The 23,771-nt window shown below is 44.4% G+C and overlaps 1 protein-coding gene across 27 annotated transcripts in view; it reads right to left on the reverse strand.

Moving 5' to 3' along the window:
* The window catches only part of ZBTB20 (zinc finger and BTB domain containing 20), a 913,066-nt gene that overhangs the window by 43,123 nt on the left and 846,172 nt on the right, over nucleotides 1-23,771 (reverse strand). For 18 of the 27 annotated variants that reach the window (XM_080655527.1, XM_080655530.1, XM_080655529.1 and 15 more), the window contains 2 exons: nucleotides 18,978-19,078; nucleotides 8,586-8,773 (listed from right to left, as the gene is read on the reverse strand). Coding sequence is in view for 9 of the 27 variants with exons in the window: in XM_080655526.1 (XP_080511652.1) it covers nucleotides 8,586-8,773; nucleotides 9,157-9,167 (199 nt within the window). In the remaining 18 variants the exon portion in view is untranslated. Of the gene's footprint in view, nucleotides 1-8,585; nucleotides 8,774-9,156; nucleotides 9,321-18,977; nucleotides 19,079-23,771 lie in introns of all 27 variants that reach the window. The other 9 variants (XM_080655526.1, XM_080655537.1, XM_080655546.1 and 6 more) reach the window with 1 other exon arrangement.

Consider the following 23,771-nt stretch of genomic DNA (forward strand, 5'->3'; position numbering starts at 1 on the left):
TAGTCAGAGCTACTGAAAGGCTTCCAGGGCTCTCTCCTCACTCCAGTCACCCCCTCCCACATACATGCATGCCCCACATGCCTGTTGCTAAAGTAGATCTTTCCACAGCAAAGTCCTGATCCTGGCAACTCCTTCTTCAAGCCTCTCACAGATCTGCAGCAGAATGCAAAATCCTCACACCTTACTCTATGCCTCACCGCTCATGAAGTTTCATTCATCTTTTAAGAGAGCACGAATGGAACCTTCTCTGATACACTGCACTGGATGCTACTGTTAACTGGATTAGGATGGGTTTTATTAACTTTCTAACTTCTAAGATAAAAGTGATTTGAGGACATATACTAAATTTTAAAATTCCTGGTGGCAGAGACTATTCGGTTCCACCTTTGTTTTGTACCCACAGAGAACTCGGTGTAGTGTTGGGCACACAGACGTGCTCATATGGTTGACACGTGAGTGATCCCTGCTCTGGTGCACCCAGGTATGAGGGGCAGAGCTCTGTCTTCTCTATGAGACTGTGAGCATAGGCTCCGGTTTCTGACCACGATCCTCCACATTGAAAGCATTCAGGAAACTGATGGGATGAATAGTCCTGACTCCCTTTATATTCAGAAAACATACATTCTCTTAGAACCAGACTCAGTAACAGGCAGTAGAGTATGAGTCCCTACTTAATAGGGTTCTAATTGGGGGTTTTCCCCTCTGCTGGGAACCTTTTGGTCTGAGGCCGGCCCTCTTTGGGCCTCGGTTTCCGCATCTGTATAATAATGGGTTGAGACCAGGTCATCTTTACTCTTTCTCTCAATACTGATGAAAAGTTCTAACTGGTATGCAATCCTTAGAACAAAGGATGCAGAGGCAGAAGTAAAGCAAAAAGGAAAGCTGTTGAGGTAATGAGGGGTTTGACTGTGTGGTACCTAGTGTGAGGTGATTGGTGGAAGGATCTGACTTAAAATTTCCTGAAAGCAAGGAATTCCTAGAATCTTCATGCATGTTCTCAATTGGTCATAAATGATCCATTTCTGAAGGCAGTGGTGCATGTGATTTTTTAAAAGTCTGATGTGAAAAGCCTGACAGATATGGAGGAACACTAATTTTATTTAATGAAATTTGCCACAAGTGCAGGAAGCACATATGAAACTGTCACTAGCAGCTGCAGATAAGAATTAAAGATGTGCTCCTGCAAGATATGAGATGACAAGATGAAGAATAGACCCCTAAAATCAGCAGTCTGTCCCAATAATTACATGTGGACAATCACAACCCCATTTGTGCAGTATCTGGGAGAGCAATGTGCATGGTGTAACTTGAGGCCATGGGCCATGAGGCCATATATGCCAGGGACCTGGGAGGAGTGCATGAGAGGACAGATTGCTAGAATCTGGGAGACGATGGGTCAGGGACAGAGGTCCAATATGACAAAGGTGACTCTGGGGCTCTAAGAAGGAACATTTCTCAATAAGAAAAGTTATTCTAAACTTTGCCCATCAATAAATTAACACTAAGTCCCTTATAATACTTTCCTATGTCTACTGAATACATGGAAAGAAGAACACTCTGCCTATTTGAAAACAAACAAGTGGGGATCTTGTTTTATTATTTATTTAGAAAGCAAATGTGTCTAAAAGAGACATACACCTCAGCCCAGCTGAATTTTAATGACAGATAATTTTACCTAAATGCAAACTGTCCTGTGATTAAAATGAGGCCTAAGAAGATTTGAGTATTGTAACTGAACTGTGCTATTTCTGAGAGCACCATGCTGTGTTTTTGCTTCTGTGGCTTTGCTTCTGTTCCTTCTACCTGGAATGCCATTGCTCTCCCCTTCTGCCAGACACACACCTACTCCTTCACGATCAAGTCACCTTCCCTATGAAGCCCTCCCCACTGCTTCACTCCCTCCTCAGGAGCTTGATAGTTTTTTGTGCCTCTTAAACACTTTAAGACTGCATTTGTATGTCCCCCTTTTTGGATAACAGGTTTAGGAAAGTGTTGGGGAACTCTGTGAGTTCCAAAAATGAGGGACAGCATCTTGTTTGTGTCTTTACCCCTGTCTTAGCTGAAGACTTGGCACAGAAGCTGGGGCTCAATAACATTTGATGAATGAGTATATGAAGGACGCATAACTGCATGAGGTAAGACTGACAAACAGAAATTACTGCATTAAGTGACCCTGGAAGACAGCCAATTAAATGAGCATTGTAGAGAGGGGCAGGTTTTATAAAAAGAGGAAACATTTTATAAAAGAGGCAAGAAAAGTGATTTTTAAAGTAAATGCTTTCCTAAATATACTAAGTCCAAATTCTAAGAAATTAAAGAGAAAAAAAATCCTGACAATGAATAAAGGCTGGACTAAGCACTGAAATCCCTAAACAAGAGGTTATCAAAAATAATAAAAAGAACGCCAAAGAGATTGTCTATCAATTAACTCAGAGGCAGAAAGGTGACTTTTTAAAAAGGGAAACACTACCTTTAAAGAAATGAAACCAGACTAGCAGGCAAGAGGATTACTTGGTTAATGAAACAGCAGAAAACCAGTTTAAACTGCTAGCAATGCAAAGGTAAATGTATAATTCTTTACAGGAAGCAGAATACAGAGGAAGGCAGGACATTTTGGAGATACTGAGAGCACTCAGTTATACCAAAGATGCTCTGTGTACTGTTTAACTGATAGGGAATCCACTAGAAGTTAATAGCAAGCCATAGGATAGTAATTGTCTGTGGCTGCTTATTCCATCCCATTTTGATTCTCTTTCCTCTGCAAATTAGTGTGACCCCAAAATGTTTTCAGGATTGTCCAACTTGTCCTACATTCCATAAATACACGCTTTCAGAGGATGCTGTTTTTTGCCATGTCTCTATTACGGTTCTTCACAGATGGACCATTTTTGTCCTTCCAAAGTCTAAGAATAATTCTTTGAGTTATCAAGACATACCCGAATCCAGTTCAGCTGCTCCTAGGGGATTCCAGTCAGTTTAGTCACATCTGCTGAGATGCATGCATCTGAATCCAAATGAAGATTTTGTTTGATTATCCATTTTGAGCATTTGTGGAGTTTTTTTTTTTTTGTTTTGTTTTTGGGGGGGGGGGGCGGCAACATGTTTTCCACTTTTTTGTCACTCCAAACAGAGCTCTTCAGTCATAAATACCGCCTTCGGAGCCCCCGCTCCCCACAGGAACCCAACCTCTTCATGTGAGCAGGTGTGTCTGGAAGTTTTTGGAAGGTTTTACACTGAAGCGGCTTTCTGATTGGAAACTTTTTGAAAATGCAGTCAGATGTGCCAAAGAGACCTTCAAACTTGCTGGAGCAGTTTTCACTCACACAGACACACGTTCACACATACAGACAGCCAGAGCGAGAGTGAGTCAGAGCCCTGCAAACTGAGGTGTCTGTCTTAGAGGGTAACTACCACATGCAACCAAACTGAGCAAAAGGAAACGGCAACAGGAGGGATAGTGACTAAACAGCAAGAACCGAGGTTCTGATTCCTCATGGGCACGTTTCCCTTAAAGCCGAAAACCTTAAAGCTTTACCTGAGAGTTTAAGCTACACATCCTTTCCGTAAAAGTCTGTCTCAGTTCCGAGTAAGCGCCCAAGCATTTGCCCTTTACAACACCGCGCCTTCCAGAACTGCTACCAATTGCTTGTGCTCGCAAATTTGGTCAAAGAGTGATTTTGAAACACTTCCTTCTCCAACACAAATAGGTCAACAGGATTCAAATCTAAATGAAGGACAAAATACTGCTTTCTAAATTGAGGGTATTCGGCAAAACCAGTACCTCACTTGATTCCCTACAATTTTTCTTTTCCAGTTTGAATATAAACTGAAAAATTGTTGCAGAGTAAAATAATGTTTTTAGCCTGAAGTCAGAAAAGTTATTAGGAGCAAAATCACTACCCACTGGGCATGCCCGGAATTCCGGGGGAAATCAGCTTTTGTTGTTCTATGGCCCAGACCAGATGCTCTGAGGTGGCCAGGAACCTTAGTCTACACCCACTTAGCAGATTTCTGGCTTTCTATCAGGGACTAAGAGGTTTATTTGCAGAAATGGATCATTTCCTTCTAAATATCCTTTACCCTATTTACAGGCTTGCATATTCCTTCTATTTTGTTTTCCCCCTACAGCTTTACTAAGGGAATTAATTATCTAGAAGAACAGGAACATACAGTAAGTACATCTGAGATACAGGATGAGACACAGTATGTCATCTATTAGGCCTGGCTAAGACCAGCAGCTGATGCTAAATGGGAAGGAACATGCACCAAATGTTTTTTAATCACAAAGTTAGTAATTAATTGCTCTTTAAAATACATTTTATGCTTCTTTCTGTCTGTGTACATGAAATGCACATTTATTACATGCCAAAAATTACAGCATTATGGTTTAAATGTGACTGGCACGGAAGTCCGGAAATCAGTGTTAATGTTCCCACAGCAACTTTAATTCCGACCGTGTGCACATGCGGGCTGTAACGGCCTCCCCTCCAGGATCATACAAATAGATGGTCTGGGCGGGAGGCTAACGACCCATATCCTCAACTGTAGTTACAGGAAGAAAACAAAGGCTATCAGCTGTGCGCCTTTCCACATGTGTGGATAAAAACAATGTCCCTGTGCCCTGCATTGTGTAATCAGAGATGAAAGAATCTGCTGTGAGGCCGGCACTTAGGTGGACATTTTCTGTTGCTGTGGGAACCCGGACTTTGCATTTCCTGACTTTGGGGTAATTAAAATGTCAGCCTTAATGTGGCATTAATGGAGCTTGCTATAAAAAATCCTCTGTTTTGTTCTCTAAAAAAATTGCTTAAAAGTTCAAACTGAACCAAGTGTACTAAAAATTTTAATCTTCGGGACTTGGACTGGTGAAGCAAAGGGTTGGGGGTGGAGAGGCCAATGGAGAGGGTGGCAGGAGAGAGAGGGACGAGCCCAGCAGTCTCCTGGCCAGCGTCTGGCCTCAGCAAAGTCATGCTACCTGCAGAGCTAAAGTTAGCCCCACCCACACAACAGTTTGGTAATGTGCAAAGGTTAAATTAAAAATAAACAAAAACTGTGAATGCATAAGTGCATCTTGGCACGGACACACAAAAGTAAGGCAGTCTGATGAGACCAGTGCAAAACACAGGAAGGTAAGTAACCATGGATGCCAGCTCCCAACAAAAGAAAGACAACAGGATCGGTGAGCCTACAGTCAAAAGCAGGGAACACTGCCCCAGGGAGGAGGCACCCTTCCGCTTCTTCAAGGGGGCACTTATTTTGGGGCAAGTGATATGGGAGAAATATGCAAGTGATAGTTCGGGTGGCCTCTATCACGTGTACATGACTGTGCTAGACTACAGCTTGCTATTTGACAAGAAAGGTCTTCCACTTAGAGAGCCTCGCCCACTCTCCTGATGTGGTTTAGTTCTGTTTCACCATTTGAAGGGAGAGCCTATTCAGTTTTGTATCCATTTCAAACCTTATCTCAGTGCCTTCCATTGTCATCATCTGAGTTTGTTTGCCATTAGATTTTTATAAACGGTAAAGAGGTGACAAACTAGGAGGTATGGGGGAGTGTTAAAAAAGGAAATTGTTAGTGCGAGTAATAGTAACCTTAGGAGTAATATTAACCTCATCACCTCACAACAGAAGGCGCTTCTCAACCATACTCCTTCATAGTTTGAACACTGCTGGGATCTTTGGCCAAACCTGAAGTGGCCCAGCAGGTTACATAGTCGATTGAGAATCAATCAGGGGTCAGACTTATCCTCTTCTCTTTACAATTTGGCCTGTGCCCTTTAGAGGCAACGACGCTGTGGCCTACCCACCCTTACCAGTCCATATTCAGAGCTGACTTTTCTTCTGTGGGGACGTTAATATATTGTGCTTTATAACCCACTCACCAAAATGAGTAGTTGCACATTTTCAAGATGCCCATTTACAGTCTGGAATGCCATCTCTAGGCTTGGAACAGAGTCCAGGCTGCCCCCAGTGAGAACAAAGCCACAGACATCCCTCAGTATCTGAATGAGTTAATTACGAGCAAGTCATTCATCTGTCTGTCAGTTTTCTCATCTGTACACTGGGAAGAATTATACTGACTGACAGGAAATGGGCATTAAAGCATGACTAAGAATCATTTTGCTAAACACATGACAAATGAAAAAGTGCTGTAAAAATTCAGGCACCTGTGCAAGCTGGGCATACCGCATGCTGGCGGATGTTTCTGAAGTTAAAGAGATAATAAGTCAAGGGCACTGTTTACAAATGCCCCAAATCTATTAGTTCTAAATAGGAACTGAATATTTCACCTTAAAGAAATTAGGCTTTTAAATTAATCTAAGGGAAGAGTGACATTTGAAAGTAAAAAGAAAAAATCCTCTTGAAAGCAAGAAGAACATCCAAAACTTTAACAGCTTAAAATAAACCTCTTTCCTATCTTCTCTCCAAATGGCCAGATTTCTGCGAATTCTTCCTAAAAAACAATTGTCTTCAAAGTGTAAGCTCAACTCAGGACAAACTACAATCTGAATATATTTGGAGAAAAGTAGAATCAATTAAACAACAGGTTGGAGCAGAGGAGACTTTCACATCTTAATGGCAAAATCAAACTGACTTCAAACAGCTGAAGATTAGGTTACTCCTCCCTGTTCAGACACCCTACTGACTGGCCTCCTCATCGCTGGGAGCTGTACGGCGTACCATGCTTGTATAGTTCCTTGCACATCTCCCATGCTAATGCCAAGGCCTGCTTAGGGGATGCTTATAGGAAAGTACAATAAATGGAGTCCAGTGCTTCCTCTAGTCCAGGGGTGGGCAAACTTTTTGACTCGAGGGCCACAATGGGTTCTTAAACTGGACTGGAGGGCCGGAACAAAAGCATCGATGGAGTGTTTGTGTGAACTAATATAAATTCAAAGTAAAGGAGCGGAGGGGAGAGCAAGAGAACCGGATAGAACAGCCGGATCCGGCCCGCGGGCCGTAGTTTGCCCACGGCTGCTCTAGTCAGAAAAAACACTTTGCTACAACAGGGGATTTCTGGGCGAAGGCCATTCTATGTAATCTTCCCACAAGGTCTGGCAGCAAGCCAGGCGGGGAAGGTCTGCACGCAGGGGCTCCAGACCCTTGGCCACAGGAACAGGCTACCTTCCTAGTAGGCAGGGACAGTGTGCACATGTCTACGGGCACTGTGCCACGCTGTTTTCCAATCCTTCCTGTAATTACTATTGGGCTGGAGACTGCCAGGCAAGAAGTGCCAAGGATGTTCCTATTACAATGGCCAGCAGAACACAGCCCCCCATCCTGACCCCCAGGTTTCTTCAGAGAGGCGGCCACTTTGTACAAACTACTCTGGCTGTGGAGATCTGGATCTCCTTATTTTCATTTCATTTTCTCGGGGCAGCTGGAGTGTGGTCTCAGAATCATCTTCCTTCACCCCAACTCCACCCCTGGGTCTTGTCCCTCTATCTAGAGACTATTACGATGAAGTGAGGAAGGAATGCAATCTCTTGAAGGAATGAATTCACCTCTGGCCCTCTTTGCAGAAATGTGCATTTGTTTTGCCAGAATAATAACACTAGGAAACTTAGAATCTCATTTCCTAATTAATAATTTTTGTCTTTGTGGACAGAATAAATGAAGTCCTTTTTGGTCATTTTAAAGAAGAATATGCCAGCTGTTTGCCTGTTATCAGATTTTCCTAATGGAGATGAGTTCAGAATAGTTGTTAGGTACCTCAAGACTAAAAGGAATATTCTTTGGGATTGGACCCCAAAGTTTTCCCATTCCTTTCCTTTGTTAACACACATATATCTTTCTCTTTCAAGTATTGGGTTACATTTCAGAAAGAGAAAAAAGTCTCCTAAATGTGATTTATCAACTTTCTTAAAATAGAATTTAAAGAAGTGACTCCCAGATTAGTGAGAAGACAGCAAAAATAAACAGCAATGGAGTGATTTCAATAGCGACGATCTCATTAAGCTGCCCCTTTCCAAATTTAGCCCCTAGGCAGTTTTTTTAATTAAAAAATATTTTTAACCTGAGTTCCTATTGGCTACGTGAGGCCTGGGTGGCTTTTGAATTCTTGGAAGCCATTCTCTTTTCCTCTGTAAATTTATGCTATCCTTTAACCACTTCAAAAATAAATTAAAAACTGGAAAGACAGAAATTCAGCCAAGCTACATGAGACTCCAATAACTAATGCAAAGCTGATTTGTGTTAAGTAATTTCAAAATGGATGTTTCCTTGCATCTAACTGGCCGCATGAGATCCACATTTGGCTGCTGAATTAAGTCAAGGTGGAAAGTGCCCTTATTCCGATCCCGGGGACAAAAGAATTAGCTACACAACTTCACAACTTCCTTTTTGGAGTTAATGTTATGGAAGATGATGCAGGTTCTGTGTAATTAATCATCCTTTTGAGGCTAAATGGCTGGTCACCTGGTTTTAACATCCAGTTTTGAAAATAGAGATGTTGGCTGAAACAAAATGGTGGCAAGTGATTTTTGGCTACTTTAGACCGAATGGAAACAGCCACCGAGCCAGAGCCAGTGGAGAAGCCTGCTCTATGCCCCGAGAAGAAAGCGCCACTGTACTGGTGTACTCACAATCAGATGACCCGGTGTGAGCGTGAGAGTTTGTCAGTGAACGTGTTGAGTGGATGAGGGCTGGGTCTGGAGACAAAACAGCTTCAAAGTTCAGGCAGGGAAGGCCCGGCTTGGCGCTGGATCCACCCGGCTGAGTAATCTCATTCTCCTCAGATGCCTTCTGGTTTTCAGCTGTCTTGGGTTTCTTCCTGAAAATAAACAAAGGGCCCTTTGAAGGAACTGAATGCATATTTGGGAAAAGGCATTTTTAGAATCTGTTAAAGATAACTTGATTTTTTTTCTGAGGGGGGATGGGAGGGAGTCCAGTATGTCCCTTGTTTTAAAACAAGCTGATTCTTGTTTTTTCTTTTTCTTTTTCTTTTCACTCCAGTAATGGCCTAACTGGGAACACATGAAAGCATATGGGCCAAGCAAACAGCACCACATTTGGACTCCGTTGGCTGTATAAAAAGACCCTGTCCCGGAACTTTAGACAGCTTGAGCTACGTATGGCTGACATTATCCAAGAAGGCATCCTTTTTCCCCCTTCAGAGTTTTAACATGGTCTGGAAAAATACTAGTGGAGGTTTACCGTTCTAGCATTTGTCAGGAAGCTTAGAGACAGGACCCGTGGAGTAATGGGAGGAGCACTGGACTGGGAGTCAGGAGACTTGAGCTATGGTACTAGCTGTGCCTCTAACTTGCTGTGTGGCCTTGGGCACCTCACTTCACCTCTCTGGGCTTCAGTTTCCTCATCTGTAAAATAAAGGGCTTGGATTAGAAGGCCTTAAAGGTTCCTTCCAGCTTTAATTTCTCTTCATGGAACACATTATGAACATTCAACTTTCTTGCAGTTTTATTTTAAATCAATACATAATTTCAAATCACAATCTAAATCTGCAGGCTGTACAGATGAGAGGGGTAGTGATGGAGGTTTTTGTTAAGGTAGCAAGTGGACAGTGAAAAGAAGAGCTTAGATTCCGTAGGTAGGGGGAAGGTGTCACTGGAGATCATCTATTCCAAACTCATTATTCACCCAAAGCTTGAGATGCCCTTTGTTTTTTTATTTAGTGCATGACTGCTTTTATAAAAATTTTATTTATTGGTTTTTAGAAAGTGAGAGCAAGAGTGAAAGAGAGAAACGTCGATTTGTAGTTCCTCTTGTTTATGCATTCATAGTTGATTCTTGTATGTGTCCTGACCGAGGATCCAACCTGCTTGCTACCTTGGCGTTATTGGGATGACACTCTGAGCAACCTGGCCAGGGCTTCATGACTCTTGAGTATAGGAATGAGACTGGGTGTTTGGGATGTGATGGAGAGATTGGTAAAGGGAATTAGAAAGTAATTATTGTTAATAGTTAATTGGGGTCAGGAATAGGAATCAAAGGAGCTACGCTATTGTTCAGGTCCAGTCTTCACTCCCTTGGACAATGCAACTGATATAAATAAATGCTTAACTTGGACTGCACATACCCTAGGCCTCAGTCAAATTGAATTATTCATCATACCCTGAAAATTCTCCCCAATTTCCTTGGCTCTGTGCTCTCTTCTGGAACTATATGCATGGTGACCAGAGAAAGTGCTTTGTTTCACTTTTTGGTAGAAGATCATGTGTGGTACAGACTCTGTTGTAAGTCCAGTTTCCATGTTTTCCTTATTTCTATAAGCATAGCAATGGACTTGTTACTCAGAATATCTTCTCTTGGGATTTGCTGTGTGGGGCAGTTAAATCTTCCCTCACAGAATATGGTGTTCTGATTAGCATGCTCTGCTTCTGGTCCAGTTGGCTGTGAAATAAATAAACCTGCTTTTCCAGAGGGCAGGAGGCAGAGGTGGGGTGGCACAAATGAAAACAGAGGGAAGCTTTCAGACATATTTTTTCAGGATGGAGGAAGCCAATGTAAGAGAAGGAACAAATTGTAGCGCTTTACCTACTGTTTGTTGAGTGGGTGACTGTGGAACTAACCCCAGATTCCAAGTGTCTACGTGGACCTGCAAAGACCAGGTTTCTAGGTTTTAGTTTAATGAGGTCCCCAACTCCTTTCTTTCCCTAAGAAAACTAGCGCCTCCTCTAAGGTCCTTATTTCTATTACTGTTTGTCCCTGGGTTGGAAACCCCAGGGTCACACACCTTCCTCTGCCTTAAAGTCAATGCATCAAGTCCTAACAATTCTGCTTCCTTTATATTTTATCATCCACGTTTCCATTCCATTTCCATTGCAATCGCCAGAACACTTTTTATTTGGACTGTTGCTCACTTCCTGGCTCTCTATTCTCCTTGACTCCTAGTCCCACTTTTTGGCATTCACTAAATCTGAGGTGACCACAACAGCCTGACCTTATTCTACCTTAGCTTATGTGCCCTACATGTTGGCCATCCTGAACTCTCAAAATTTCGTGAATATTTCCAGAACATCCTGGGGAATCTTCATGCTTGGTCAAGTTATTTCTCTTGCTTTGAATGCCCCTATTTCAACTATGTTGAAATCCTATTTACCCTTTATATTTATTAAATGTTGTCTCCATCTTATAACTGTCTTGATTTCTCTCTGCCAGATAAGACCCCTCTCTCTCTCTCTCCCCCTCTCTCTCAAATTCTCCTCCATCCCATCTTTCTTTGAAACCCCAAACACTTTTTCCTTATTTTATTTTACTTACTCAATTTTGTTTCAATTATGTACTTATTAGAGGCCTGGTGCATGAATTTGTGCACCGGTGGGGTCCCTTGGCCTGGCCTGTGGGGATCAGGCCAAAAATGGCTCTCTGACATCCCTTGCGGGCCCCCAGATTGTGAGAGGGCAGTTCTTGGGTGATGCACTCTGGAATCGGGCTCCCTCCTCTCTGATTCTGGGTGCATCACCTGAGAACCACTGCTGCCACTCAGCTCCTGAATTGAGTGTCTGCCCCCTGGTGGTCAGTGTGCATCATAGCTACTGGTTGGATGGTTGGACGGTCACTTAGGCTTTTATATATATACTAGAGGCCCATTGCATGAAGATTCGTGCAATAGGCCTTCCTTCCTGTAGCTGCCGGCACCAGTTTTCCTCTGGCAACCAGGACCCAGGCCTTTGCTCTGGCCGCAGTGGAGAAGCCAAGCTTTCAGTCTTCAGTGTTCAGTCTTCACTTGGGCTAGAGCCTTCAGTCTTCGCTCTGCGCCTGCATATGCAAATTAACCCGCCATCTTTGTTGGGTTAATTTGCATACTCACTCCTGATTGGCTTGAGGGTGTCATGGAGGTATGGTCAATTTGCATATTTCTCTTTTATTAGTGTAAATATAGATTATCCCTCCTCTAGGACACTGTACATTCTGAGGGTAAGGAAATGTCCTTGTTATTATTGAATTCTCTGTGTTCATGCACTTTTCCCCTCTTCCTTCCCTCCCACCATTCATTTATTCATGTATTCATTTTCCAAATACTTGTTATGTGGCTATGGTGTGCCAGCATGGGTTAGGGAATAGAACAAGCCTGGTTTCTACCTTCCCAGTGTTTGCTGTGTAGTGTGTACTATTAGCCAAATAGCTTAGACACAGGTATAATTCAATATATGCTTGTTGATAGAATGAAATGGTGAAGAAATTAAAGTATTTTTTGAGAATAGTCATAGTCTGAATCCCAATTAAGTTTGCTACTCTTTATACAGCAGTGAAATCTACCTTGAATAAATGCTTTTACTTTGAATCCATGAAGGGCACTTGGTAAGAGTAGGGACATTTTGCTCACTAAAGTTAGGCTGCTCCTCATGATTCATTTAAATATAGGGATGAAATACTAATGACAAGCACAACAGAAAAAAATATTTATCTTGGCTGCTCTTAGCAATGCCTTCAGATGTGAGCCTTCAGAAATTAAGGAAGCTCTTTCAGAAATGAGCACATAGCCAACATTACTCTTTTATTTTTATGACTGCACAAATTGTATTATCCTCCTATATAATAATAGAGGAATATTCAAATTGTCCATTACACCATAATGCAGGAGGTGTCACGACTGATTGCAGGAGGCTGCCTGCGCATATGCGGCGGGGCGTTGCTCTGGAGATGGGACGGAAGTGGGGAGGCACCTGGAGGAGGTGGGACCACCCCATGGCAGGGAGGGTGGGGGTGAGAGCCCATAGCGCCCCCCTCACCAGTCCTTTGCCACCCACCGCTCGCACTCAGAGCACCCCACTGCCCACCTGCCAGGGGAAGGAGCACAGCGCAGCAGGTGGGAGGCTTCCATGCTCTCCTCTGGTGCCAAGACAGGGTGGAGCTGCCACGTTGCTCTGGAGGCGGGGCAGAAGCAGGGAGGCACCCGGAGAAGGCAGGACCAGCCTGAGGTGACTCGAGGGACTAAGGGTGGGGCTTGAAGCAGCCAGAGAAGGCCAGAGGGGTTGGGGGCTGGGCCATGCACGCTGGAGCTCAGTGTGGAGAGGTTCGGGGGTCAAGGCAAGGCGGTGGGTGGGTGGGCGGGACCTTGCGATTTCACGCGTTAGGCTCCTAGTATATAATAAAAGCCTAGGTGGTGTCACAATGTCGCTACAAGATTGCTACCACAGGATGGCCACCCTCACATTGTCACAAGATGGCTGCCACAAGATGGCTGCCACAAGATGGCCACCACAAGATGGCCAGCAGGGGAGGGCAGTTGGGGGTGACCAGGCCAACAGGGGAGGGCAGTTTGGGGTGACCAGGCTGGCAGGGGAGGGCAGTTGGGGGTGATCAGGTCAGCAGGGGAGGGCAGTTGGAGGTGACCAGGCCGGCAGGGGAGGGCAGTTAGGGGTGACCAGTCCAGCAGGGGAGGGCAGTTAGGGGTGACCAGGCCGGCAGGGGAGGGCAGTTGGGGGCAATCAGGCCAGCAGGGGAGCAGTTAGGGGGCGATCAGGCTGGCAGGCAGAAGCTGTTAGGGGCAATCAGGCAGGCAGGCAGCGAGCGGTTAGGAGCCAGTAGTCCCAGATTGTGAGAGGGATGTCCGACTGTCAGTGGGATCGGGCCTAAACCAGCAGTTGGATATCCCCAAAGGGGTTCCAGATTGGAGAGGGTGCAAGCCGGGCTGAGGTACCCTCCCCCTCCCACAAATTTCATGCACCGGGACTGTAAGTTCTTTATATAAATGCCCTTGCTTCCTTCCCTAGATTTCATCCAGCTTCCTACATGATATCTTGCACCACACCCTCCTACTTGTTATCTTAAGGATTACCTTTGGGGTACATTCGAAACATAGAGGCATTGGAGTCACCTCTATGAACAGAAGTATTGAAAACTGAACCTTAATTGGTTCATATCCCCAATATCACTTTACTTGTCTTTATGCTACTGGGCTGTTTCCCAGCTGCCAGAGAGCAGAGATCCGTTCAGTGTTCTCAGAAGCAATTCATTCCCATCCCACCTTCTCTGAAAATCCTCTGGACTCCTTTTTCCAGAGTTGAGAAACACTGAGATATAGCCTCAGTCTATGTCTACAAATGCACAGGTGGGTTATTCTGACCCTATTTTTTCAATTAATAGTTTATTAAGAAGGAAAGAGCAAGTCCTATAGTAATTCATTTAAAATACCTTCTTTGGTTGTGTAAAAAATAATTATACAAACAGCACATCTGAAGACCAGTCTCTTTCAGCTCCTGCGGCTCTGCATTCCTGCCTGGAGCCGTTAGAGGGCAGCAGCACACTGGCTGGCTCCTGGCAGCCTTTTGGAGAGGCACCTTCCCACCACCCACCAGACCAGAACCTTCCTCCTGGTCACCATGCCAAAGGTTGTTGCTTTGCCAAGCTCTGGCCGCTAGGCCTCTTTCTTTCTTTTCAGCTCTCGCGCTCTCTCTCTCTCTCTCTCTCTCTCTCTCTCTCTCTCTCTCTCTCCTACCCCACTCCCCTTTTCTCCCTCCCTCCCAGTGTTAAAATTATACACTCTGATGAAGTCGCCCCTCAACCGGAAAATGAAAGCTCCAATGAAAAAGTTAGACAAGCCAACAATAACAAAGAAAGAAACTGGGAGAAAGGGGAAAGGGGGCTGGTGAGGGGGAAGGATTTAAGAACAAGAAAAGGGCAGATGTTTTGTAAATATATGCAAAGCAAAACTGGGTGTACCCTGAACACTTCCACTGAGAAACAGACCAATCATTGTGCACTTCCTCCCGCCACACTGGTGGGAACTCTGCATTCAAAAAAAAAAAAAAAAAGTGTGGCTGCAGGCACCTGCCTTTCAACAGTTAGTTCCGACATTCTGACTGAATATCTCCCAATTGTCCAAGGAGAACAAAACCATTTTCTTCTTCCCTGTTAAGAGAAAAAGATGGCTTCAAGGCTGGGAAGGCATTCTAAGGTGACTGGCAGTTGGGTTAGCCAGCGGGCCCTTCTGGTTTTTAACTCTCACTGTGCTGGCCCTGGCAACAAGTTTTGGACTGAAACATAGCAGTGAGAAAGGCTGTGGAGGATGTTGGCTCTTTCCTTACTAGACCATATTGTATGTGGAAGGAAATATGCATTAAAACATATTGATGAGATGTAGGTATCATGCATGTGAAATGCATGGAAATTAACCAGAGAGGCGGCATTTGATGTATACATTTCACACTTCTTCGCACACATTGCGCACATACAGTGATGGCAGGGCTTTCTACAACATATGGAAAATAAATATTTTATCTGTGTGAGCTCTTATCAGTCTCCAGGGGCTTTGGAGAGCAGAGTGCTCTCTTCTGTCTCCCTCTCCCAATTTTCTCTCCGCCAGGCTCCCCCTCTCCGGCGCATTAGCGTGCCTTCCACTCACCAGCCTGCTTGGATCGGAAGGAATTAGAGAGAACCTCCTTCAGATGAATAATTACTCAGTCATTAGATCATGATAATTTAGACCAATGATCTCCCCCCGCCCCATCTTTTTGGACTGGTAACCATTTCCTCACTCCCTTTCTCAACAGCGCACTGGGAAAAACTTAGTGGGGTGTTTGGGTTTGTGGGCAAAGGGCTGGTGGAAACAAGGCACCCAGTGAGGGCTGGTGGCAGGACTGTGTCTACCACCTAGTAGCTGTGTGCTCTAGACAGGCCACTCTGCTTCTCTGGGCCTCTGTTTCCTCATCGAAAAAGTAGAAATAATAATAATACCTTCTAGGGCTGATGTGAGAAGTAATGAGATAATTCAGAGATAATTCATGTCAAGTGGGTGGCACATCCTGGCACATGGTCAGTGTGCCCAGTGATGGTAGCTCTTTTCACAGAGCGTGTCATTTCTATGGTTTTTGTCTTTTCAGCTATAACAGAGCACTTCTTTTATGTTAGTAATCTTTTTTAATATATAGATTTGGGCAGAGGCAAATGGGCTGTAATTATAGCAAAGGTGAAAAGAATGCTGGGACAAGCATCTCCTCTTGAGCGCTGTGATCTCACTGTATTACCCTCCTGACCCCTCCTGTCTGCTCACGTTGGTCTTGCTGCTGCTGTACCAAGGGCTGTTCTTCACGCTGAGGCTCGAACAGACTACCCTTGGCCTATTGAAGCCCATCAAACCTGAGCACTGTGGTCTATTCATTAAAACCAACCTTTGGCACTTTCTCATCATGTGTTCTTACAATTTACTCTTTCACTACTTGGTCTAATGTTCTCATATCAATTTAAGATGTTTTTGTGATATAACATTTTATTCTCTCTTTTTTTTTTAACCTTCTTGGCAAGGCTGACTTACAATGTTTTTCAGTGTATATCTCCCCCACTGTATCAGGCAGGATCCTGGCAAGAAACAGATGGTACACTCAAAGGTTTGAACTGAAGAGAGTTCAATGAAAGGATTATACTGAGGTTCAGATGAGGTTAAGGGACCCTCAGGGGATGGTGAGCATCAGGGACTAACAGCGGTGGGAAGCTGTTAAATCTCAGCTTTAAACCGTTACCCTGAAGGAGCAAGAAAGGCGTGGCTGGGAAGGAGGCTGGATTAATAATGCTGTGACCTCACTCTCCTCCCACTCTCACACCTCTTGCTGATCTTTCCTTTAGGCCAAAGTCAAGAGGAAGCCAGAAGAGAAGACAGCAGAGCAACGGAGTTCAGAAAGGTCAGCCTCTGGGCCACAAATCAAGACAGAGAGTGGTTCTGGGGTTTTGTTTGTGTCCATCGGGGATGGAGGGAGACTAACAGACATGTCTACAGTCTTCTTGCCCTCTCCGTTCCTTCACCCTTTGCTTCTCAATCTTACTTTCTGGAAGGAAAGACACAGCAAAATAAAAGGGAATCAATTCCCTATTAGTATCCACTTACCTATGTTGTCTATTTGCCATTTTCAGGAGAAGAAAATGGAGTGTAAGCTCCACGACAGCAGGTGTTGGTGTTTGTTTGCTGCCCTAACTCTGGTGTCTAGAGGAGTGCCTGGCACATTTTAGATGTCCAGTGAATTTTAGCTGACTGAGTAAATACACTCATCTCTGCTGAGCCAGACTCTATATATACATTCTCTCATTTAATTTTCACAACAGTCCAGGCAAGAAGGCTGGGTCACTGGGCATGCTCTTCCAGGTGGTGTGGGAGTGGGTAGGTTTTAAAATCTAACACTCACCCCCTTTATACCCATCCCCAAGCCTTGAGACCTGGCCCAGGGCATTGTCAACCCACAGGAAGGGACAAAGTTTTGTAATTAGTCCACATTTTTATACTTTAATCACCTTATTGCTTTTTGTACCTAGCAGGTCACTCCAAGTTTTGTCATTATTTCTCTTTCATATATGAGGGAGCTGAGTTTTTGAAAAGCACAGGCTGCAAGAATGGGACCCAATCTGTCGGTTCTCTAGGACCTGTGAAATGTGAAAGCAGGCGCTGGCTTTCTGCTCAGGTGAAATACTTTCAATAGCAGAAACAGATGCTCACTTGCGGGCTGAATGGTGATTTTTATGAAACCTTAGGTCCTGATTTCTGGGTCTGGATCTCGGCTCTGTGCAGCACAGGGAAGTGGGAGTGGTGGAGACTCTCTCCTCCCCCAAAGGATACAGATACCTCAACAGCAGTACTGCGTCCCAGTACTGCTGTGCTACCCACACTGGCACAGTTACTCAGTGATGAAGAAAAACTCAGAGAAACACCTGATGTGGGGATCCTAAGGCACACCTTACACTTGAACATGAGGATAAAGGAAGGTGCTGACACAAGTATGTTCCTTGCATAAGTAGGAAATGAAGAACTCTGTTTGATCTGGTGTCATGTCTTCAGTCCCTAGTCACCTGGCCCCGTTGTACTGCAGAGCGCTTCGATGGCCCCCTCTACATTCGGGCAGGTGGCCTGCCTTTCACCTGCACGTCTGCTACCATCAATCACAATTCAGGTGACAAAGCATTCAGGGTATAAAGCAACACAACACAAAACAAGACAGAAACCTCTGGCTTTATCCCTTTGGGTTTGATATTTGCCAGAATAGCTATAAAGACATAGAAAATGAAAATGTGAAAATCCTACCTGAAGCCTAGGAGGGGCATGAGTTTCCCAGGCTTAGCATTTTCCAGTAACAGAGATGCCTGGAAAATACTATCCCATCACCTGCCTCACACCATATAGGAGAATTTGTGACGGTGACACATAGAGTAAGTTTTTGTGTCAAAGTGTGAAATTAGGTTATTTTGCATGCATAGCCTCTAAATAATGTTAATGCCTGGCTTTTCTAATAAGAACCTCCCCCCCACACAAATATTCATTTGTTATTTTTAACAATGATTAATGAATACTTGATATCAATCTCTCATCAGTGTTTGCCTATAGGCATCCCACATCCTACTCCAACTTATTTCTGTACCGTGCCTTGCAAGAGCTGTACTGCTCCTACATACATGCCTGTTACAGAGGGAACTAAACCCAGTACACAAGCTATGCACTCATATGGCAGAGCTGAGCTGGATACAAAGGCTGAGAGATGTGGCTGAAGGAGCCCAGAGCCCCACAGGGTGGGTCTTGGTCCCCGAGAGTAGCAAGGGGCAACAGCACAGGCACAGAGATGCTCAGACAACAGATAGAAATGGGCGAGGAAAGCAGGCCTGGATTTGACCAGGGTGGCATGAAACTCCAGTGAGGTGCAGCAGAGTGGCACAGTGAGGTGGCGAGAGGCCAACAAGTTGGGCAGGAGCTGCCTCTGCTTCAGGTAGAGGCGCAGATGAGCAAGCAGAGCAGCACCACTCCTGCACAGTGCGCTCAGGTCCAGCTAGGCGCAGCCCCCCTCCCACCAACCCCCTCTGGAGAGGAGGGCGCGATGCTGCTCAGGCGCGCACTGCAGGTTGGAAGCCGAGAACTGCTGCAGGCACCTCAGGACTGAGTCCGATTACCTCACTGCATCCAACAGATGAAGCCCTCTAAAATTTCATCTGCTTTTACAATTGTGTGTGTGTGTGTGTGTGTGTGTGTGTGTGTGTGTGTGTGTGTGTTTAATTAAAGTGAACTAAGAGGCCTTTCATTGGAGGCATAATGTACTCACAGTAGTTTCCAAATAAATGGTGTCACTCTTCAGGTAAATCACTCCAAGGCTTGGACCTAGTGCAGATGTTCATTGGGGCAGGGGACAGAGCGCGGCTGCATCTAGATCAGAGGAGAGACAAACAAAAGTCAGGCTGCTGAGTGAACAGGTCATGGCAATCATTTGTTTGGATAGACACAGAACAGCAGGACTTGGGTGAGAGGCTGGTGAGCACCTTGGCACCAGAGGAGGCAAGTCAGGGAAGGGGCTGGAATGGATGACCTCCAGGCTCCCTTTTCAGTGTTCCTGCCTGCGGGCCTGTGTGGTCTGACAGCATTGGCAGCACCCTGGCAGCGCAGGTGGAATTGATTTTATGTTTTTGAGTTGGAAGCTGTGGTGGAGGGTAAGGGTTGGGGAAGAGGAGGGAGTGTTAGTCAACTTTGCCATAGCCCACTCTTCCTCCAGTGTTCCTGATTCCACTGCAGTCTCTCTCTTTAGGGCTCAATTCTTACCTACTTTTTTTATAAATATGTTTTTATTGATTTTTAGAGGAGAGGGAGAGAGAGAAAGATCAATGATGAGAAACATCTATTGGCTGCCTCCTGCACAGCCCCCATTAGGGATCAAGCCCCCAACCCAGGCATGTGCCCTGACCGGAATGGAACTGGTGACCTCTTGGTGCATGGGTTGATGCTCAACCACTGAGCCACACCGGCTAGGCAGCTCTTACCTATTTTCAAGATACCCACTGACCTGGCCATATTTCTGAGCTCTTACCTTCTTTGCACCATTCACTGCAAAGGCTCCATGTCCTCTAACCTGTGGAGTTCAGCCTCAGGAGCTACTGAATGAACTACCACCTGTCTCAGAGCCACAACTCAGAGGCCTTTTCCCAGGTTCAGCATCTTTGGCCACATTGGGCTGAAATGCTCTCCTCCCTTCTCATAGGGACCCTGCATTACTCTGACTTTCCTCCTACCTTCAGTTCTCTTTTCTGCCTCCCTCACTGGCTGGTCTTCTTTGGCCTGTTCCTAAGTTTAGATATTCCTCAAGATTCTCTCCTCAGGCTTTGCCTACACCCACCCTTCTCAACAATCCCTTCTCCACAGAGAACATCCACATTGCTATCTTTAGTGTTTGCTTTTGTCTACAGAGCTCCAAACCAACATTCTAAATAACTGCTGGTAATGGGCTCATTCATTCATTCATTCATTCAGTATTTATATACACACCTGGAAAAGATGAATACTCCATGAAATATTGCACGAGCATTTCAAATTCAGAAAGTTTTAAACAGAATTTATTGCTTCTCCCTCAAAATATGTTCCTTCTCCAGCCTCTTCCCCTCCTGCCATTGGTACCATCTTCCTCCAGTTACTTGGACATACAACTGAGGAATCTTCTCTAATGACTTCTTTTCCTTTGCTTCCCAAATCTAATCGGCTGCCAAGTTCTGTTGTTTTTACTCAGGCTGTGCTTCCTTAATCAATACCTGCTTTCTATCTCAACACTGATCACCTGTTACCAGGATTGCTTGGGGAGCTTCCTAACTGCCTTCACTTCCTCTAGATTCTCTTTACCACTAGCCCATCCTTCATAATCAATATTGCATTCCTTTTTCTAAAGTACCACTCTAAACATATCACTTCTTTGCTCATTTGCTTACTTCTCAGTTTGGCATTCAAGGCCCCTATAACATAGCCCCAACCTAATTTCCTAGTCTTAGCTCTACAGTCCATTCTCCACTGCTGCGAAGTCCCACCCCTTCCCACCATGTGCATGGTGATGCCTCCCTTTCCCAATGTCCACATATAGCTTCAAGGGCCATCCAAATGCTACCTCAGTTATGAAGCATTTCCCAAAAGGAAAGTGAATCCCGAAGCACTTTTGCACTAAGTACTTGAATCTTGAAGCACTTTTGCACTAAGCTCTTTGCACATTCTATGGACTCTAATGATTATTTGTGTACTATATCTCCCCCCTCTCTGAACACCTTGAAAGCAGAGACAGCTTTTACTTTGTATGCCCTGTAGTGTGCAATGCCCAGCACACAGGTTTGCACTCAGCTGATGTCTGCTGAACTGCATTTAAAAGGAAAAAAAGACCCTTGCTTAGAGTCAATGGAAGCTGAGACTGAATTGGAAAGACCTTTAAGCTTATCTACTCCAACCCCCTCATTTTCTCAGATGAGGAGATTAAGGCACTGACTTGCTCAACACCATATCCTTGTTACTGGCTATAACTTATATAAAAGCTCACAAATCTCTAACCATCTCTCAGCGCTTGCTCAGCACCAATAGGCCCAGCAGACCATCAGCATTGACCAGACAAGACAGACTCAGGGATAGGGAGTACATCACCTGTAAGGATATGCGAGGGTCCAAAAGATAAAGAATTTTGCTTCACTTATTCACTTCAATAAACCGAACTCATAATTATCTTTTTATAGTTAAATAATGTTTTAAAAATGAGGTGGATTTAAAGAACAAGGAAGCAAACCTTTCTAACATTACCAGCAGAAACAATCACTACAATATTGCAGACACCACTGGGGCGATAAACTCAGGGTGAAAACCAGAATGAAGGAATTTCTCACGCTTTGCAAACGCAATGGGTTCAGCTGAAGTTCTTGGTGAGAACATGCTGCAGCAATTCTATGCTTAAATTTATGACCTTATGGAAACACAGGCTACTGGCAATTTTGCTATTATGCCACCTCAACACTTTTTTTCAATCTAGCTTTGCCCAGTATTTATAACTTCGAAGTTTTACTTTTTTCCCCATTAGATCACGAATTTACTTCTAGAAATATGTCGATGACTCCTCGCATGTCTGACTAATTTCCTTCCCTTGTTCTCCTATTGTGGTAGAAGAAACATTAATTGTTTAATCTCATCTCTATCCTCAGAGTCATTTTCTCTCACCCGGAGATGAGAAAGCCGAACCTAACACCCTGTGGGGATAATACTGTTTACCCAAGTTAGGAAATCTCAGTAGTTTTTCCTTGGCCACAAAAACTCAGCCTTTAAATGGCAGCCTACAGAACGACAGGACTTCCTCTGACTCCCAGGTGAGTACTTTGCTCACCACTACTCGCCAGAGGACAACTTGGCACTATTAATCACACTCTTTGCAGCCAGTACGGCAGAGCCATGCTATGCACCGAAATGTCCATTAACTCTCCACAACCCAGGAGCCACATAAACAGTAAATGGGGCTCAAGAGCTCTTCATAGAGCTCTTCTTACTAAACCATCACATGGCTGGACAGGCCATCAACACTTCACCAGACAAGCCTGGTCTTTTCTCCCCTGGCAACTACATTAAAACGATAAGGGAAATCACTGATCGATATGTCTAGTACATTGCAGTGAAACATTGCCTGGAAGCCTACAATTTCATTGTGTAATTAGATGAGTGTACATTTTAAATATGCCTAGCATTTGATTTGAATTGTGCATTTTATAATGAAATGGAGACATAATCTCTCCGTTCCCTAATCCAACTCCTCTTTCTCAATCCTACATCATGCTGTTATGATCTTCCTTTCATTTTTTTTGGGCAAATTGTCACCTATCCCCTTCTTCTTCTTTCCCCACGTGCCTTAGCACACACCTGAGGGTCTATTAATCAGAATTGCCACCTGGTATGTCATATTCTATTGCTTAAAGGGTGGTTCTCCTCTAAAAAAGACTCAGTGAAAATGACTTCATGAAGTTTCATATTTATTCTTTTTCAATGATTTCCATAACCAATGTAGTCACAATTTTAAAGGCAAAAGATAATTTTGAGAGGCTGCTGGGCCAATTTTGAGAGGCTGCTGGGGCCCCACATGCCTCCCATAATCGGAAATACAGCTGTGCTCCTTGCCTCTTACATCATCCTTGTAATAGTCTGCTCTGGGAACCCAGCTGGCACGGCTCTTGCTGGTGTCAGAGGCAGGAGACTGGAGTCCTTTCCATTCCCGCCTGTGTTTCTGGCATCTCTGCAGCTCTGTCTTGGAAGTCCTTGGGGAGCAGAGCTGTTATGTAACACACAGCCATATATTACTGTGAGGCACTTCCTGCAGAGGTCTTATTCCCATTCTTTAGAAACCACACCAAGTCATTCTAAAGTGACAGCTGGGGCCTTCATGACTAAAGCTTACAAAAATGATAATAGGAACAATAATAACTGCCATTTATTAGACCTCTAAATGTTGTCAGGGACCAAGCCAGGCATTTTGATATGCAAATATATTATCATTTGACCTTCACAGCAATGTCATCCTGTAGGTGTTACCATATCCATTTCACAGATGAGGAAAAGTGAGGCTCAGAGAGCTCAAATAACCATTCCAAGATTAGGAAGCTGGGTATAGTCAAACCCAGACCTCTCTGACTCTAAATCTGAGCTTTTTTTTCACTATACAGCAACTCTTCCAACCCAGCATGGACACATTCTAGTTCCCACTGTGATCTCAGTGCAAGAAAGATGCCTATGCTGTTTCCATGATGACTCAGAGCCACTTAAAGAACTGAGAGCACAGATCTCCGGTGAAGGAACTATTTCAGAAACTGTCAATACATTTGGCTTCTTCCTAGATCCTCCTTATCAGAAGATGAGAAGTCTTCTCATCTACCTTATAGCAGTCTTCTCAAACTGGAATGGTGGACGTGAATTCTGCATTTCTAAGGAGCTCTGTAATTCTGCATTTCTAAGGAGCTCCCAGGTGAGGCTGCTGACACTGGTCCAGGCACCACAGGTCTGGCATCTGACACTCGCCTTCCCACCTAGGGCTGTGTTTAAGGAGCAGGTAAAGCTGAACAACTTGGCT

The sequence above is a fragment of the Plecotus auritus genome (genome assembly GCF_963455305.1).
Source record: "Plecotus auritus genome assembly, chromosome: 2".
Classification (NCBI taxonomy): domain Eukaryota; kingdom Metazoa; phylum Chordata; class Mammalia; order Chiroptera; family Vespertilionidae; genus Plecotus; species Plecotus auritus.